The following is a 19474-nucleotide window of genomic DNA, read 5'->3' as shown; positions in this document are numbered from 1 at the left end:
TCCTGACTATTAACACATATTTGTTAGTCTTATTGCCTAAATCAGGGGTGTCAAACTCTGGCCCTCAATGTCCCAAAGGAATCCTAAATATGAATTGCAGCTGGCCCGCCACTGCATTGAAATAGCGCCGGTAGTACTATTCCCGGCATCACTTGCGTCTATAAACCAGCAGGCTCTCTGCCTATGCGTGGCCCCGCGTTGGACTGTTTTAAAGACGCAAATAATGCTGGGACTTTTAGTAGCGGCGCTTTTTCAATGAAGACGGAGTTTCAGCGGTGGGCCACTCATAAAATTTAGCCCGCATCTGCTACGTCTGGCATTTCCAGCACTCCCCCTCAGCTTTACTTTTTCTTGCTACTCCAAGGCATGGACTTGAATGGTTGAATTTTCATAGAAGAATATTGGTATTAATATTGTTAGCCTGTGGCTACAAATAGGGAAAGAGGCAAAAGTTTTTCCTTCAATAAAATTTTTAAAAAAATGTATGCCTCTGTCTATTAAAAGCTTGTTCCAGATTGAATGTGAAGCAAAACCTCTTTGTTTCCATATGAAAAGGGTTTATATTTAATGAGAAGGAAAAATGTCCCAATTTTTTCAATAAATTTCATGGTTGGCCTGTGACTTTGTCTAAGTTTTTAATTTTGGGCCTCTGCGTATTTGAGTTTGAGTTTGGCCTAAATCGTCAGGATTATCTTTAATTAGATTTTTCAACTTGGTATTATCTAATTTTGGTCATATTTCGCTCCTCCAACTTTATGTATATCTTTATTACTATATGTATTTATTGAATGCATACCTCTTATTATTTTGCAATGCCATCTGTCTAACTGCATGTGTGTGTCTGGGTACATCATATTTCAGTATGCCCTTATCAGACTCTATCTCTTTTTTCTTATTTATACCTACTTCATAATCTACTCTGGCCATACCTCCTCATTTGCATACCTATGTCCCTGCATAAAATTCACTTTTAGTATAGTATCGCGCATTCGTTTGTGCGATGCCACATGCATGCGCAGTCCACAATTCTGCACAGCTCCATTCATAGCGCAAGCGCAAGCTTTTCATCCGTAATACAGGCAACCTTTTAGGGCGGAAGTGTTCTGCTCCACGGCACATGCACGATCGCACGTGCAGTCCACATTTCCGGTAGCTAGTCTCTACCTTCTTAAAGCGCCATACTGGTCAGCCACAATCCAGCTGCCCTATATCCTAGACAGCACCGCCATCTGACACCCGTTCTCCACACTGATACATGGTAAGCTCATTTCCACCATCCATTTATATATCCACCTCCATGTTCTTGGATATAATCATTTTACTCAACATCCACTTTATCTTACTCTCCCACTTTTTAGCTATTTAGCAAAGTTTCTTCTGATCCTCCTCTCCTCCTTCAACCATAAATCCTGATGAGTGCATGCTGAACTGTGAGTACTTAGTTACCCATATATGTGCATTACTATGTTTTACATGTATCATCTTTGTATTATTGCCATGCCTTATCTACCTACCATTAGCTTTACATAAATATACATTAATCTGTGATTAAATTGTACTAGTTTCTATATAAATAATTATAACAATTATAGCTTTATATTTATTACACATACTGTATTGTTATTCCACCACCCGTATATATATGTTTCTCATATACTACTACCATTTTCCACCATGAGAAACACACTTGCATGTTTCTATGTATATTTTCAACATTAATCTCATATGTAGCCTCTATCTCAACATAAATGGAAGCCCCACTGCGCCTCCGACCCTAGTTTGACTACCTATGTCTACAAATATGCTTTTTTAAAACACGTTGGTAACTTTTAACAGTTACCAACCTATATCTCCCTATTACTACGGAAATACGTGTACGTATCAATATATTCTGGTCATGAACATATTGCAATAATGACCTATTTACATTGTTTGTATAAATGTGTACATATATTTTTATTACCAATTTGTGAAAGATGCAAATACTGATTAGCTTATACGTACTATTATCATCTTTATATGCAGTAACTGTTCATGACTGTGAGTTCTTAAGTCCCCTGAAGAAGCCAATACAGGCGAAACGCACCGGGCCATCACATCATATCATATCATGATTTTTCAAGCACCAATGCTAAAGGATCAATATTGTCTAGATCATTTGTCCCTTATCTATCCCCCCCCCGGGACAAAATTGTGTTTGTTTACTGAAGTTTGCTATGTTTATACTGTTATATGAATTGAATATAACCTACGTAAAATACACCAATTTATATTGCCAAAAAAAGCCCTGCTTTCTGTGCCCTTCTTTATACCTACCCTACGATTAGGGTTTGCAAAACACGAGTAAGTTGTTACACAACACACAACAGTTGAGGTTGGTAATTCACAAACCTGCTGATTCTCTTTCCTCTGAATTTCAGAAACCTTGGATCATTTCATTCAGCTAAAAAATAGATGACTGCAGTTGTGTAAGCCCTTCTTCATTATACTGCTATCTATTTCTGCACTTAGTATCTAATTTAGTTAGGACGCATTTGGTTCAATCAACTAACAGCTTGTATTTGTACTTCCCAGCTGGAGATCTCCAGGCTGTCCACAACCAGAATAAAGCAAGTTTTAATAGTAATGCAGAATTTGTATTAAATAACATCCCACCTGAAGCTGAGTTTTCAAATCATCCCTTTGCTGAAGCAGTACCTCCTGGTCATTTTGTAGCTGCTGGAGCTCTGCTGACAATGTTGCATTCTGATCCCTCAGCAAACCTAACTCCTGAGTCCTTGATGTCTGAATCTGCACAGAGAAAAAGTTTCATAACTAAAACATGCTGCAGTCCTCTTGTGTCATTATATATATATTGGGAGAAAGGAAAACAAAGCACATAAAGCAAGGAACATACAATGCAAATTACAGTTACACCCAAATCACACCAGTGCTTTATTTAGGTAATCAATGTTTATTGTTTGTATAATAATAACTAGTCCATTCATATGGTATTCACATCCACCTTATACAAAAAAGTATTGCATGTAGCAGTTTAATTTTCTTACTGTATATAATGATGCATCCTAATGGTGTAACTATACCGTGTTTCCCCGAAAGTAAGACCTACCCGGAAAATAAGACCTAGCACTTTTCCCCCAACCTGCCCTAATATAAGACCTACCCTGAAAATAAGACCTAGTAGAAAAATAAAAAAAAAACAGAAGGGGAATTTGTAAGGGGAATTTGGGAATATGGTGTTTTTTTTCATTAAAAAAAGTATATAAGACCTACCCTGAAAATAAGACCTAGTGTGTTTTTGGAAGCCCAAAAAAATATAAGACAGTGTCTTATTTTCGGGGAAACACGGTAGATAAAACTTTTTTTTCCCAGCAGTGCTTTCGGGACAGGAATTAAATGTAAATCTACCTACTAGTGCACAGCACCTAAAAACACTTAAAGGTATTCCTTACTGTATTAAAAAAAAATATTGAAAACATGAAAACATCAGCCACAAAATAGGATAACATAGGTAACACAAAGAACATAAAGTAATCAGGACAGGATAATAATGACAATGATTTATGTGGCGTGAATAGGTCTTACAGTTAGTAATTAGAATAATGGGAATAGGATATATTGTTTAATTATTAAACAGCAGTAATGTAAATGAAAAAAAATTTGTGTTGTCTACCCTGTATCTGCATGTAGCGGTTTGCCTTGAGTTCAGAATTTGGACAATCCAAAATATTTCTCCAAGAACTTTTATAGATTAAAAATTACCATTGCCGTGTTACAACTTGCATGTAAAGTATTTTTTTTTTAAAGTGATACTGATGAAAATGCTGCATTAGGGTGTTAGTAACCTTATAGAAGACCAAACATTGAATCAGGAGAGATGTGTAGGTGATTCTGCACACACCTGAGGTGTGAAGGGCAAAACCAGTGACTGGCATGGTTAATGGTTAACAATGTACCTGTTCCAAGGCTGCTAAATTGGTACGGAGGGCATCGTTCTCTGACAGAATGTTGTCCACCTGTTCCTGGCTCTCCGCGCTCTGCCACGCTACCTATATAGGATTGGGTAGCAGGAGCACAGAGGAGCCGGGATAATAACATGTCACATGACAGGAAGAAAGAAACCAGAAAGAGCACAGAGTTTAGTAACATAGCAGAACAAGAAGACATTAAAAGCTGAAGCAATGTAAACCAGAGGATAGCATACTTGTTCCTGAAGACCTTGAAGAGCCCGATCATGGTCCTGCTTCTGGCTCTGGATCTGTTCTTTCAGCTCAGAACAGCTCTGCCAAGACAGAACATATTATTGAAGATCAAAAGGGGAAAGTGCATTCATTAAGTGATCACAAGGACACAAAAGACATCATAATTTATCCAAGTGTTTGAAATAATTGCTGTCTGTGTTACCCCACAGCACATAGTCACATTTCAGCTTTCACGCTGTCATCTGGAGAAGGATAGGAAAAACATAGTTTGGCGGACCATGTCTCCCGCATGGATCGCAGGCTCAGGGTGGTGGACGGGTTGTGCCTCTGGACACAACCTGCCCACTCTCCCATTGCAGGCTCAGTCCTGACGTCTAAAAGGTTGGCAACCGCTGTTCTAGTGTGTTAACACTTAATTATTGTACCATATCTAACACATTCCACTCTCCCCTTATCTTCATGTCATTAAAAGATGTTCTGTAGTTTATATTAGTGGTAGACTTTAGTTTAGCGGGCAAAAAACTTTAAGGGTTTTGACTTCTGTCAGGATCAACAGGCTTTTGTTTCTTGCATTTAGCGTGAAAAAAGAAGATTCTTTTAAACACTGCATCTGCAATATAAGCCCCATTTAATATTGTTCATATTATTATTATTTTTACACAGTATGTATATAGTGCTGACAGCGTTTTACAAAGTCTATAGTAATGTCACTATCAGTCCCTCAAATGGGCTCACAATCTAATGTTCATAGTTATATGTCTTTAAAACAGTCTAAGGTAAATTTTTTGGGTGAAATCCAAACCAATTAACCTAACTTTATGTTTTTGGAAAGTGGGAGAAAACCCATGAAAACACAAGAAAAACCTGCAAACTCCATGCAGATAGTCTTCTGGCCGCGATCTGATTCTGGGACCTAGCACTGCAAAGGCAGGAGTGCTAACCACTGAGCCACCATGCTGACCCTATACCTTGGAGGGGTTAGCTTCCATCTGACTGTTTGCCTAAAGTATAAAAGACCTATGTATTTCTCCAAGTTTTAGGATGATGTGTTACCATTGCTTTAAAAAACTGCATTAGGATAAATGATGTACGATCAAGACATGATATAATACGTGTAGCTTTTCAGCAGCATACATGCTGCTAAGTATAATTTTAACTCTTATGCAAATATGTACCTGCTGAGCACTTTGTAGATCCTGCTGGAGCTTCTGGTTTCTTAATGTCAATGCTTTCAGCTCTTCTTCTTTCCTCTGCTGAATCTCCTCAATTTTTGTCCTTGTTTGAAGGGAAGATAAAATCAGCAGGTGACCAAAGTGGCAGTGTACTGATCCAAAGCCACAAATAAATCTCCACTCACCTGCTGTCATTGTACAGAGCCTCCTTGTCAGTCTGTAGTCGCAGATAACTGTAAGGGAGAGAGGTATTTGATATATAAAGGGATCTCCACAAAAGGTTTTTTAAATATACAGTACCAGAAGTACAAAACTTTTAAGGAACAGTTAGTTCATGGAAGACTTTTTACTGCCAATTGGAGGCGTGTTAAAGCATCTTGGGTGTTGCTTTATTTAAGTATGGTTAGGTTCCCTTCTTTGAAGGTTGCCTTTGTTAAAGAATCACTTCAAGGACTCCATAAAGGAAGCCTACACTTAGATAAATAACTAGGCTGCCATTATTAAAATCCATCTGAAAATCGACACACATGTTTTAAGGACAGTAACCCTGACAGTATTAAAGTCTTTATATAACAAAACTCGAAAAAAAAATATTATACCATCAAAAGTTTAAAAAAAAAAAAAAAACTATTTAGCTTTAATTTGAAGATTTGCCTAACCTTTTTTCCCACTGGATGTAAAACGTCCAGGTTTACTCAGCCTGTTTCCTCTAGACCCACCCCATTCAGTGATAAGACAATGATGACTCATCCCTTTGTCACTTTGCTTTCTCTTCCTATCGGGAAACTTTAGTTCCCTATTCTGCTAGCAATTGAAAAAATACATGTATTTGTTCACTAATGTTTACAGATCTTGTAATATTATACATCTGCTATATCTGCCTGGAGTTGGCTTTAAAAAAAACTGATAGCTAGGCAGACAGGTCAGTAACAGCAGATCCCTATTTTTCTTAGTATGGCTTTTAGTTTGTGTTCATTAACAGCAATTAAATCAGTGTCTATCAACAGTTTCAATAATTACTAACAAAATGCATTAGTTATACATGCACTGTTTCAATTTGAAGCTCAATATAGTTACTCTGAATTGAATTTACTCTATAATTCATTAATTACTCACCTGTCATGTTTCTTTTTTAGTTTCTCAGATACCTATTAGAGGAAACACCACATTATAACTAGGCACATGCCAGATAAAACCTGTACACAGATATAGTTGGTAATAATACCCACTGGGATAAGAAACTGGTTTCCCCCCCCCACTTTCACACATTAAATTTCTCCAGATGCTCCATTCAGTCTCCAAAAACTTAATGGTAAATAACCATTAATTCCAAGCACAGTGGTGAATTTACCATTTTTCTCTTCTTCATATGTGACAGTGCTGGTGCCTGGTGACTGACCCAGCTCTGTCATATGGGGTGCAGAAAAAAGGTCTCACAAGCTCACATAGGATTCCCTTTCCTTGCATGAAAGGAGCATCGGGGAAGCAAAAAAAAAAAAAAAAAGTTTATTCTTTTCTGTTACCTTTGAATTTTCCTCTTGCATCTGAGTAATCTCCCCCTGTATAGGAAATAAAGACCATGTGAAATACACAACCAAACCTCAATTTAAGAAAAATTGTTTATAGAAAAAGCTTCCCCTTTGACAATGCTTTCCTTTACCCAGTTTGCACATCTAAAGTTCACTGTACATCAGACATAGATCAATAGTATGTCCGAATCTATAATGAACATGATCTTTCTGGTTTTGCAGATCGGCCATTTTTTAAAAAGTGGCGACCACTTAAAAAGTGCTGCTCAGGGTGTTCTGGGCAAATACCCATTGGTGCCTATAATGTTCAACATCAGAGCTGTAAGAGCCACTTAACGATATATGAAGTGGCATGGTTATAAGTGCTGGTAAATAGTAAAACTGTGGTGATCTTGTAAATAGTAAATTGTGATTCACAAATTTCTGATCACTCAGAAAAGTCATGTTGGCTTAGTAGCCAGCACTGCATTTGCAGTACTAAGGTCCCAAGTTTAAATCTCAGCCATATATCAATACAAATCTCACACACAGATTCCACTAATTCCCAGTAAAGCAAAGTAAGTAAAACAGCAAATTCATAAAAATTTAAAATCTAGAGAAGAACCTACAACTGCACCTAACCTACATCAAGGCCAGAAAAGAATGCAGGGTGGGTTTAGCCCCACCATCTTGGAGAAAGTCAAACGAAAACCCTTCATAATATCCCCTGATACCATTCCTCCTATTCCATTTCCACGTCAAAACCCCCTTCTATCACAGTGAATATCAATCTAGACATAACTACAGACACCACCCATCTATCTCAATCGGATACTAAATTAAATCTGTCACCGATTGATAGTCCAATACCAGATTCTTTAGGATTTGACCCCCTAATCCTAACACCAGAACGATTACCACTTCCAAGTTCCATTCATCCTACACCTCAAGCAGGAGCAATACCGAAAGCACAAAAAACTTTTTTATCCCTACAACCTCCACCTCTGACATCACCAGTCTCAATAGAGGGACCGATTGACAAGTTCCTACTCAGAATGTCCCTAAAGGACAAAAGTTAAAAATTGTGAACTTATCAACATACGAAGTAACCAGAGAGTAAGAAGCCTTGCTTAAATTAGGCCTATCCTTCTGTACATCTTCACGCACGGACCAATTTTTTGATAATAAAAGATTTAAACATGTTTGCATTAAATTTAGGTTTAAAATTTATGTTTGATAAATCTGCTAAAAAGCCACAATTCAATGTACCTTTTGAATCTGCCAGCTTTGATACTCAAGATTTTAAAAACGTAAAAATTCTTCACCAACTCCTTGAGGAAAATAATTAGTTGGAGGAGGGTGCACAGGAAGACTCGGCTCCAATACTCTTTTGTTACCTGTGAAACTGTGAACTGCCAGGGGGCGGATACCAGTGGGTGTGTACAATGACCTAATCGTCAGGAAAGTTTCACTTTCACTTTGCGTATGAATGCAGCATGTCATCTAGTGCAGCCTTACATCTCTCTCCCTGTACAAACCCCCATATCTCCTGAACAGTATGTCCTATCGACCCTCATGGGTAGCAGTACCCCAATTTTCATCTCCACACCTTTTTTAAATTACATATTATGGGGTCGTAATTATAAAAAGTAGTGAAAATTGAACATCAGGGTTGCTGCTAAAAAGTAAGTGTGTCTAGAAGCCCAAAATTAAACAAACAAATTAGGGACCCCCGGGGCCACTTACATACCAGGGAGGTGCCAATCCCAAATTTATACAGACGTGTCACAAAACTAGAAAATGCTCATAATACAGTACACTGTCCCCTTCCATACTTTCAACCCCAATTTCCCAAGAACAGTGCTGTCCAGGTGAACAAATTCATGGGTGCAAGTGGGGGACACCTGTGGCTAACACCCCCTAAAATTTCATCAATAGGCCATTGCCAGAACAGGTAGAACTCCGCCCATAAAAAAAACTAACCTGCTACACATTCCTGGAGGCTTCTAGCACCTTAAGCCTAATTTCCCAGGAACGGTGCGATGCAGGTGAACAAAACTAGAAGTTCTGATCTTAATGGTCCCCTGAAGAAGCCAAAAGGCGAAACATTTCGGGCACTGTGAGATATTTTTGACAATAAATCAGAAACAAGAAAATACTGTACAAAGCGATGCTATGCAAATAGATATTATGATGTCACTTTCTATTTTACATAGATTGTAATATTTGATTAAATTAGTTGGTCTCTGTTGGAATCAGGGCCATATCTATTTGTTCACTAAATAAACACAAACAATACATTTGCCTATAAAAGCCTGTCTGTCCCTATCTCCTCTTGATTAAAGTCTTTAAATAGTGCCGTTCAATATGTTGGTGCTATATAAATACATGGTAATAAAATACATGGTTTATGAACACAGCAATCCTAAATGTTCCATCATTTTTAAAGAAATAAAGATGTTTTCCTATGATCTACATGCTTGCAATCTAGGAATATACCCCTATAACTGGTAAGCCAAGGTAATAACTTTTCCAGGGCAGGGGTCTGCAATCTGCGGCTCCGGAGCCGCATGCGGCTCTTCAGCCTCCTTGTTGTGGCTCCCTTCGGCTGCCGCGGGGAGATCTCTGATGGGGGATCCCCTTCCTCCCAAGACACTGAGGAGGAGGGGGATTCCCTATCCGGTGTTCTAATGAAAAAAATCTACCAGTGAAATAATTCTACCATGGGGCGTGTACAAATGGGTGTGTACAATGACATCCCCCTCCTTTGAACCCCAATTCCTCTGGAACGGGGAGATGTACAAAACCAAAAATGTAGGTGCAAGTGGGGGACACCTGTGATTAACACCCCCTAAAATTTAATCGTTAGGCTATCATCAGAACATAAAGAACTCTGCCCATCCAAAAAATCTACCCAACCCCCCCCCCTCCCCCCCATGTAAGTTTTTTTGTTTTTTGTTTTTTTAAAAAACATCACTGACCTGTAAAGTGAGGATTTTTTCCTTTAACAACTTATTCTCCTCCAGCTGTGTTGCTAGTTCAAGTGTTATGCCTGAAAAGACACAAAAATCAATCACACCTGCAGGCAATATAAAGCAGAACACTGAGAAAAATGCAAAAAGACTTCCTTACCCAGCCCAAGAAACCATAAGCAAAGAGCACTGTGAGTCGTTTTATGTATAATAATAATATCAGTATAATAAATCAGTATCTGACTGCAATAGGCAATCAAAATTATCCTCCTATAACAATGGTTGTAGACTGAGGTCAATGTTTCATTCATATGCATCTATGGGGGAAACTTTAGCAGCAACTAAAGATAAATGATGACAGTCCTGAAATTACTGCAGGCAGTAAGTTGCACTGACCTTGAAGATTATCCTCTCTTGGCTCCCAGCTCTTTGATGGCTCACCATCCTAAAAAATAAAAAAGCAGACACTAAATAACTGTGCCTTTGTGGTTTAGAAAATAGCTGCAAAAAAAAAGGTTTGCAAAATATCAGTCACCTCGGGTTCTTTATCTGAAGCAGAACCAGAAATCCCAGCAAGCCTCATGCAGGATTTAGGAATTTACCTTAACAGAAAATAATCCCATAGTTTGCAGCATAATACTTCAAAGAAATGAAAATGTTACTGTAATGTCAACCAAAGTGCCTAATTTTGTATTCCTTTTCATGGAATTAGGTATATATTGCCCTCTGCAGACATCTTGCAGTCTTTAAAGATTTCTTTCTTTCCTATTATTATTTGAGTTTTCTGTCTCTGGGGTAAAAGTACGAATACTTTGCCCCAAAACAAATCTTTACAAAGATGCATTTATAACTTTTACTTTTCTTATATCATTATAATGAAAAAAGTGTGGGGTGAATGTAGTAAATTACCTGATCATGAGAGACCTCGCCCTCAGTTTTTGTGACTTCGTCTCCTGACTCTGGGAGTGTGCTGCGGAGTCCATTAGCTTGAAGTTCTTGGCCTCTCAGCGAGGCGATTTCTTTTTCATGACGCTCATTAAGTGCTGTAAAAACAGAGATTGGGATTGAAGGCAGAAAGACAACTCGTGCACACTACAGAAAAAGAACAAGACAATATCAATGACAATACCAGCATGGACCTATAGTGATAGAGCAAAATATCAAACAAAACTCATGAAAACTTATCAATATGGACATGGATTCAGTATTACAAATGTCTTAAAAAAAAATTGTACTTTGGGTACGGCATCTTTTTAAATAAGTCAGATCAAATGTAGATTCAGTTCTGAGATGAACATTTCTAATGTATGCAACAAACAGTACAAGATGAATTCTCTGAGAATTGTACTCTGCATCACATACATCCAATAGTCCTCTGTAGTGCTGTGTTCTCTGCCTGCAGCCGTCGCATTTCCCCTTCTGTAATGCCAGGAGTGGTATCTGGAGATCGACTGCCCTCCCTGAGCTGCTGGTTTTCGATCTCCAGCTGTTCAATCTGGGAGCAGAGCTGTACACACAAAGCAAAAAAGAGTAAAGAGCAAGAAAGAAACATAATAAAGAACATATAATGCTTACATCTACTTACCTTGGACAATTCCTGCATCAATGTGCTATTCTGTAATCGAAAGTCATCCTCCTGACTGTGCAGCTTTCCCTGCAGCATCTCATTCTCACCCAACAAGGCTTCCACTTCCTGCAGTAAGAGAAACCAGGTCCCCACCTTGCATGTCAAACAGTCTGCTTGATTCACCCATCTTAGTACACAAACAAGGGGACACTAGATGGATAACTACACATTTTTTGGTGTGCAAAACTGTACACAAAGATATACAAAATAGTTAAACACCAGAAGGAACAAATTAATTGTTTATGTGTGACAGCAATCGACCTAATGCTTTAAAAGAATAGGGAAAGAGATGCAAATGCTTAGTTTTTCCAGAGTTGAAGGTTTTAGAGCATTTGAAAAAAAATCATATTTAAAAAAAACCTGTCATTCTGTCCATGAAAGGCAAAGTACAATATTTACTTATAGGCCCACAACCACTACACTCCCCTTCTGCCCCAAAAGTATCATGTACTTTCAAGGGCTCTGACTTGCAATAGGTTTCATGGTGGTGAAAAGCATGCATAGCATTGTAGGTGACTATACTTGAATCTCAAAATATCAGGTCAACATTAAAATTGCCTTGTGAACAGGCTATGGAAATGTAAGCAATTACATATCCTTAACAGCAGTAAATGAGCCTTAAAACAAGCCATTGAAGAACTGACCTGAGGAGCAAGTAACCCACAAAGTTCACAGCAGAAACAGTAAACTAGTTATCACCATGTTAAATTGACCCAAACTCAATACAAGATTCCTTAAATAAAAATAAAACTTAAAACTGTAGGATACTTACAGTCAAATCATCCTTTCAACATACTGTAAAACTTTCATACAAGGCACACAAAACCGTTCATACCTGCTCCTATTACTGCATATAATTTCCTTAGAATATACCAGTACATAGTAAAGTACACAATGCATTTTCAAGTTCTGATTGTACGATTTAACAGTTCCCATCTTACCTGGGCTTTCTTGCTCTTGTTAAGTGCCTGTAAAGAGAAACCAACATATGTGAGATACCTCACAGACCTCACCACACCAGAGTGCACACAAGAGGATATTTATGAAACATGTAGGTTTTGAAAACTGGGTTTTTTCTTTTGTCCTGTGTATGTTTTTATTTTAGTAGTTTATTTATTAAGTGGATCCCTTAAATCCTGCCTGATAGAATTAAACCAAGTTCCTGTTATTGCTTTGTAACTTGGAGAAACTTCTTAATTGATCTTTATTAAATATTCTTTTGTTAAGGGGACATGGGTTTCCTTTACTCCATAACAAAATTTACCAAATACCATCCCCTGCCCAAAAAATGGCCTTATGGGCTACTGAGGCAATAACATTAACAAGCTGACAACAGTTGGAAGGCGTTAGAGGCAGGGCTGTGGAGTTGTCGAGGAGTGGGAGTTGATAAAAATGGGCTGACTCCGACTCCTGATAAATTTAAATTATATTAAATTAAATACAGCAAGTTCAAATGTCCTATTTCACAAACAATATTCATAATTAATTACTTCTCTGATGTAAATATAAAGCCCAGTGCATAGTTGTTTTTCTACTAGTGTAAAGTTCAGCTGAGCTAATAAACAATCTGACATTGACATTATTGTAATCTGGATGATGTACATTACAAGAAAGTGTTTTCATTTTATTTTAGATATAATGTGTTTAACACATTCATTTGAGTGTAAACAAGTGTAATGATACAGGTGTAGGTGAGTGCTATGATCTGATGTGTGTTCAGATGTCCTGTCTGCACTCTCCATATATGCTCCCATCCAGGGCTGAACTTTAACATCATTTTGCACACCACCTAATACTAAAGTTAGTTAAGTTAGTTAAGTGGCCCCCCTAGCCCTGGAGCCTTCCAATGCCCTGTCTTCAGCAGAAGATCAGCAAACAAAGATAAAGGCAGCAGCATCTGCTCAACCTTCTCTGTCTGCTAAAAGAGCTTAAAAAAACTTGGAGGAACAGCTTTTTGGATTCGAATGTAAGTGTTCATGTTTTTTTTTTAAACTGCATGGCTGCTTGTGGGTACTATGATGGAAGGCTGTGTGCATGTTTCTGAATAAAACTGCAGGGCTATGTGTATGTTTGTGTGTATGGTACAGGAATGTATGAATGTTTATGTATAGTGCAGGGGAGGGAAAACTTTTTGACTCAGGGGCCGCAATGGTTTCTAAAATTTGACAGGGACCAGAACAGATTTTGGCCCTTAACAGGTAGCAAAACATGAATATATGAGTATATTTTTTTATATACACATAAATATAAGATAATTCCTAGGCGTAACTCACTGAAATATGTCCAACATTTATTAAATTTAATAATAAACTTTAAATAAAAAAAAACTTAAAACAAGAGAACATAAAAATACTAAATCCTGTAATATAACTCTACAGTAGCATGTATACACAAATATATATATACACATATATATATATATATATATATATATATATATATATATATATATATATATATATATATATATATATATATATATATATACAAATAAAGGTTTATTTGTATTGGACTCAAAAAAAATACAAAGAAATCTTGTATTGGACTTTCCACTGTTTTAGTGAATAAGCCTGACCTCCTGCTGCCAGCTCCATCTGTGCTGCATCTGTATTGATGAGGGAGCTCTACTCACATATACTGTTTTCTGAGTAAAAAACTGACAATTATCTTTGGCTGCAACTTCATTACCAATTCTCAGCCTCTTAATTAGAAAATTGTTTTGTCCTGTCATTTTCCGACATCATTTACTTTCATTAATCATTCAGAAATTGCAAATAATTATTAGTAACACAAACATTATTTCACAGATCTAGCTGCATTAAGTTAGAATTATGGCATAAAAAGCATGTCAATCGCCCCTACTTCTGCTTTGAAAATCCAAACAAATACTCATCAGGTAGGATTTAAAATAAATCTTAACCCGCCATTGGCAAGCTTTCCAAAATCATGAGAAACTTCAATAGTGACACTCTATTCCTTCGATTTATGCTTGGTTCTGATTTGTTCCAAATAGCACCCAATGCACTTGTGGTACAGTGCAGCACAATGCAAGCTTATGCATGGAGCATTGAAATGAGCAGCAGTGCATTTGCTTGCATTGTGCTGCGCAGTACCACTTATCGCCATGCTGCTATTTTATACTATGTCCATTTAAAATAGGGATATATATACCAATGGCCTGCAATGTTAAAACAGGACTTGGTAACTCATCACCATGTTCCTTTTCAATAATCTTTATTGATAAACACAATAGATAAATAGGATTGTCCATACAATAATTTCAATGGAAAGACAATAGTAAAAAAAGAAAAAACATCAATGCAAGCCTAATACATTAAAAGCTATTAAGGGAAGTTATTATTCTGACATAGGTAGCAACATTATTCTGAGCTTTCCATAGATTTTATCTCAGCACTTACTAAAAAATACTTAAGCAAACAATGTAGAGCTAAAAGGGAGATAAACGTTCATGAACCTACTTTAAGCGTTTTTTTCAATCCTTCAATTCTGCAAATTCACAATAACGGCTTCTTCTTCTGCTATGCTGGATAGTAATGGACTGGACACGTGAGGTACGTAGGCCCCATGACATAACCCTGCTCACTCTGAGCCTGCAATGGGAGAGTGGGCAGGTTGTGTCAGGGACACAGCCCGCCCACTTCCATGAGCCGGGATACAAACGGGGGATATGTTCTGCAGCTCTGGCCGGTGCGCCAGCCCAGCAAGGGTCCTTTTCCTGACCCTACTCAGGCTGGCACCATCCAGAGCCGTGGACCACCAAACGGGCCAGTAAAATAAGCCGTAGTTTGCCCATGCCTGGTATAGTGCATATTGTGTGTATGTTTCTGAGTAAAATGTAGGACTCTGTGTTGTGTGTATAGTATAAATGTTTGTGCATGTTTTTCTGTATAGGACAAATTATATCTAAGTTTAGTGCAGGGCTATAGCTTATTTGTGTGTATAGTGCCATGTTGTATGTAGGTTTGCAATGCTGCAGGAAAGAGAAAAGAGAAAAAAAGAGCATCAAATTTGAAAAGACACTTGCATCCAAAAGTGTTAGAAGTTGTGAATGACAAAGATATCAATGAAAATATTCCATCTACTTCCGGGATAAAAAATGTTCAGAAATCTACTGGAGACCAAACACAATTAAGAAGATTCTTTATGCCTGACAAAGTTACCCTAACAATGACACCGGAAAAATTAAAAATCCACAATATTGAAATAGTAGTAAAGAATAGTGTACCACTATCCTTTTCACAGCCAACCTTTGACTTTGACTTTTCACATCACACCAGTGACTATCTTCAGAAGTTAGTGGAGGATGTTCTAGAATATTTTGAAATGAAAAAGGAACAGATTCTATGCATTGTGACAGATAATGCTTTCTAATATGTTGAGCACAATTGAGAAAATGAATAAAGTAGATGTAGAAAGTGGCAGACAGATAAAAAAAAGGAAGACAAGTATTCTTCAAGTATTGGAGAAAGTGAAAGCAAAGAGAATAGTGACATTTTGGATAACATTGTTGAATGGCACAGAGTGATCAGAAGGGGAATACTGGTATGAATGGCACATGAGTGATCAGAAGGGGAATAATCTTTCAGAATCTTTTTTTCTAGATTTTCCTCCTCTAAAATTGGGTGCGTCTTATATTCCGGAGCGTCTTATACGGCGAAAGAAACGGTACTTTACAACACCTTTACTGTCACCAAGAGTTTGCAATCTGAAGATTTAACACCTGGTAAATTCTTCTTGAAATGGAAGAGCTTGATATATTGCCTGAACGAAAATAGAGGGTTATTAGTTGATAGCATTGTATCTTCAATGAAGAAAAGAGAGAATCTCTTACTGGATAATCAAATCTTGTTAGCTACTACCATTTTTCCCCGAAAATAAGACCTACCCCGAACTAAAGCCTTATTGGCTTTTTTGGAGGGTGTCGTCACATGGTACACATAGGGATACCAAGAGGAAGGAAAGAATAGAGAGAAAGCAGGAAATTTTCAAAGCACTGGAGCAAGGGGTGAAGAAATCGCAGGGTTAATTAACCTACGGTACTCTGGTGTGACACTACAACTAATAAAAGCTTGGTGGATTCTCTTTTCAAAGGGTCCTTGCTAGTATTTCATTCATTAGTAACAATGCATATTTATTGATTTTCATTTTTTTATTTTTTGCTTTTACTCAGATTTATATTGGTTACCGTTTGTGGCCAACAAAGCTTTGGAAGTTTTGTTTCTGCATCTGCATGTTACTCTGAGTCATATGTTATTTGTCAGCACATTTTGTTGTTATGTTGCACTTGTTTGCTTATGAAGCAGTGTTTTTTTTTTTTTTTTTCAATAATCATTTTTGTCCATTCCTATTCATGACTTCTTGCATACAACAGAAGTCCTGTGATTTTGACAGGTCACAGGTAACACAGAGGTATCTTTCTATAGCATTGTAATGCTAGTTACAGGTTTTAGTAAATACAGATTTTTGTACATGAATAAATATAGATTTTTTGTACATGAGAAAAATAAGACATCCCCTGATTTTCTGAGGTAAAATAAATATAAGACCCTGTCTTATTTTCGGGGAAACACGGTATTTATGTTGATCCAATGATTGATCCAATCCAATCCAATGATCCAAATGACCCAAAATTTCCAAATAAAAAGATTTCAACATGAGTTTAATAAAGGCACTTTCCTGGAGCTCTGTGTCCACCGTGGCTTTAACAGCTAATACTTCAGATCACACAGCTTGTTTCCACCCCACTCAGTGATGTCTAAGCAGCGGAAAAATAAAGAAACAGGGAAGACCCCTAAACGGGACAACTTGCATAAATATTTCCCCTCAGACTCGGCAGCTTCAGCAGGAGGAAGTGCTCCCAAGATGGCGCCCGCATCTGCAAGTGAAGCTGACCACGTGGAATCGGCTGATCGGGTGAGTGAAGAGGGGACTTTCCCCCCAGCTGGGATCCCTGCTGTTCTGTCTCCTGCACACTCCTGTCTGTCATCTGATTCCCCAGCTGAGTTCTCAGACACAGTGCCCCTGATTCATCAATAAAATCCGCGCTCGCTGGAAACGCGAAAGTACGCGCGGCCAGCGATCGCGGTTTACCGCGGTCCGGACTCGAGTGTGCGCGTACACTCGCCTCACTGCCAGCCGGATTCCTGCCATCATAAAAATGAGCAATAGGGGGGCGCGAATCTGCCAATTAAGGCGATTAGATTTCAGCTGCGCGATTAAGGAGGATCTGTTAAGCTCAATGGTGAGATCATGTAAAGCTGCCGGAGATGCGCGGCTCCGGCCGCGAGCTTTTTCAGTTGCTGAATAGCGCGACGGCCTACGATTTTGGATCGCGAATACCAATGCGCGAGCGATAATCCAATTCTGCTTGATGAATCAGGGGCAGTATCTTCCCCTCAGCAGCTGCTCAGAGAATTACAAGCCCTCCTGACATTTATACCCACTAAAACAGAGCTAGAATCCTGGGCTCATCTCATAGAGCACTCTGTTCATGCAGAGATTGAACAGATATATCAGAAAGTGCAAGCAGTTGATATTAAGGTTACTTCCCTGGAGTCCTCCTCCTCCCAAACTTCCCTTAGATTAGACACGCTTGAACATACCCAACTGCACATGAAGTCTGTGCTTTCTAACTTGGCTCTCAGTTTGGACGATCAAGAAAACAGATGCCGACGCAACAATTTATGATTAAGGGGAGTCCCGGAAGCTATAGCTGGGCCTGACCTGAGCACACTGTGATTGCCATTTTTAACACCCTTTTAGACCGACCCCCCTCAGAGCGCATAGAATTGGATAGAGTACATAGGGTTGGTGTGAGGAGAGATGGAGTACCTAATCGCCCCAGAGATGTTCTTTGCAGGGTGCACTTTTACAAAGTTAAAAAGCAAATCGTTCAGAAAGCATGGCAGAAGGGGCCGATTGATTTTGATGGTGCAAGTATTCAGATATATCCGGATCTATCCCCTCGCACGCCCCCTTGGGACCTTCATTCCTGTGAAACCTTTCTACTCTTGTAAGTTTAGAATTCTATCTCCTCTCCGTGTTTTTTGGGAACGGCATATCTTCCTGGTTTCACTTACTAAAGCTGTGTGATTTACTTTTAGTTATAGTGTGTTTTATGTTGCTGCTGCTGGTGAGCCAGCAGCTCATAGTGTTCTTGCCTACACTACCCCCCACATAGGTACACCCGGCCTCTTGTAGAGGTCGGTGTTGTGGTATATTGTTTTACCTACCTAGGTTTAGGGCCTAGAGCTCTACTTCTTCTTCCTTTTACGTTGTTTTGTTTTTCTTGCTGCTTTTTCTTCTTTGTGTACCTTATTTTATTGATTTCCTAATTTCTTCTTTCTTTTCTTTCCTCCGATTCTTTACTAATTTCCCCCACCCTCTTTGTGTAAAATGGATCCAGACAGTCATTTCCTCATAGTCCAGGGTATGATAGAGAAGCAACTATTTACATTTGTAAACATATACCTAAGTAATACCGGCCAGTTGACTGTCCTTGAATATATTCTGACCCCCTTAACTGAGGTGGCTTAAGGTACCATCATTATGGGAGGTGATTTAAATTTAACTTTAGATCCGTCCTTAGGCATATCCAAGGGCCGTTCCCACCTGCCTTACTCCCATCATAAACGTCTGAAAGCACTGCTACATGACAATCAATTGATAGATATCTGGCGTATTCAACACCCCGGAGACAGGGATTATACGTTCTACTCCGCGGCCCCCATGTATATCCCTAAAATCAAAACCTCTTTGGGCACCCTGGCACACGCCACCCCTGACATTGCTAACACCTTCCATGACTATTACAGTCTACTGGAGACTCTAGTGGTGGGTCATCTCCCGACCGCCAGATCGCAATACAGGAATATCTCAGTGCCTCCGACTTACCGACATTGTCCTCAGACATTATAGAGATATTAGATAAATGGATAACACTGCTTGAGCTACAAGCGGCAATTCGCCGAGC

At 38.5% G+C, this 19474-nt stretch overlaps 2 protein-coding genes across 7 annotated transcripts in view; one reads left to right on the top strand and one right to left on the bottom strand.

The window, feature by feature from the left end:
* Positions 1 to 19474, bottom strand: part of GRIPAP1 (GRIP1 associated protein 1) — a 100431-nt gene that overhangs the window by 70585 nt on the left and 10372 nt on the right. For 5 of the 6 annotated variants that reach the window (XM_072431755.1, XM_072431757.1, XM_072431756.1 and 2 more), the window contains exons 4-16: positions 12423 to 12449; positions 11440 to 11547; positions 11217 to 11361; positions 10764 to 10897; positions 10251 to 10299; positions 9864 to 9934; positions 6898 to 6933; positions 6491 to 6522; positions 5560 to 5607; positions 5378 to 5477; positions 4205 to 4282; positions 3957 to 4049; positions 2656 to 2790 (exon numbers count right to left, since the gene is read on the bottom strand). In XM_072431755.1, the coding sequence (XP_072287856.1) occupies positions 2656 to 2790; positions 3957 to 4049; positions 4205 to 4282; positions 5378 to 5477; positions 5560 to 5607; positions 6491 to 6522; positions 6898 to 6933; positions 9864 to 9934; positions 10251 to 10299; positions 10764 to 10897; positions 11217 to 11361; positions 11440 to 11547; positions 12423 to 12449 (1056 nt within the window). The remainder of the gene's footprint in view (positions 1 to 2655; positions 2791 to 3956; positions 4050 to 4204; positions 4283 to 5377; positions 5478 to 5559; positions 5608 to 6490; positions 6523 to 6897; positions 6934 to 9863; positions 9935 to 10250; positions 10300 to 10763; positions 10898 to 11216; positions 11362 to 11439; positions 11548 to 12422; positions 12450 to 19474) is intronic. The other variant, XM_072431758.1, reaches the window with a different exon arrangement.
* CCDC120 (coiled-coil domain containing 120) overlaps positions 16881 to 19474 on the top strand; it is a 108306-nt gene continuing 105712 nt past the window's right edge. Inside the window, exon 1 of the mRNA XM_072431762.1 lies at positions 16881 to 16900. The gene's annotated coding sequence lies outside the window, so the exon portion shown is untranslated. The remainder of the gene's footprint in view (positions 16901 to 19474) is intronic.

The sequence above is a fragment of the Pyxicephalus adspersus genome, chromosome Z, assembly GCF_032062135.1.
Source record: "Pyxicephalus adspersus chromosome Z, UCB_Pads_2.0, whole genome shotgun sequence".
In the NCBI taxonomy this organism is placed as follows: domain Eukaryota; kingdom Metazoa; phylum Chordata; class Amphibia; order Anura; family Pyxicephalidae; genus Pyxicephalus; species Pyxicephalus adspersus.
This window is presented reverse-complemented; position numbering and strand designations above follow the sequence as displayed.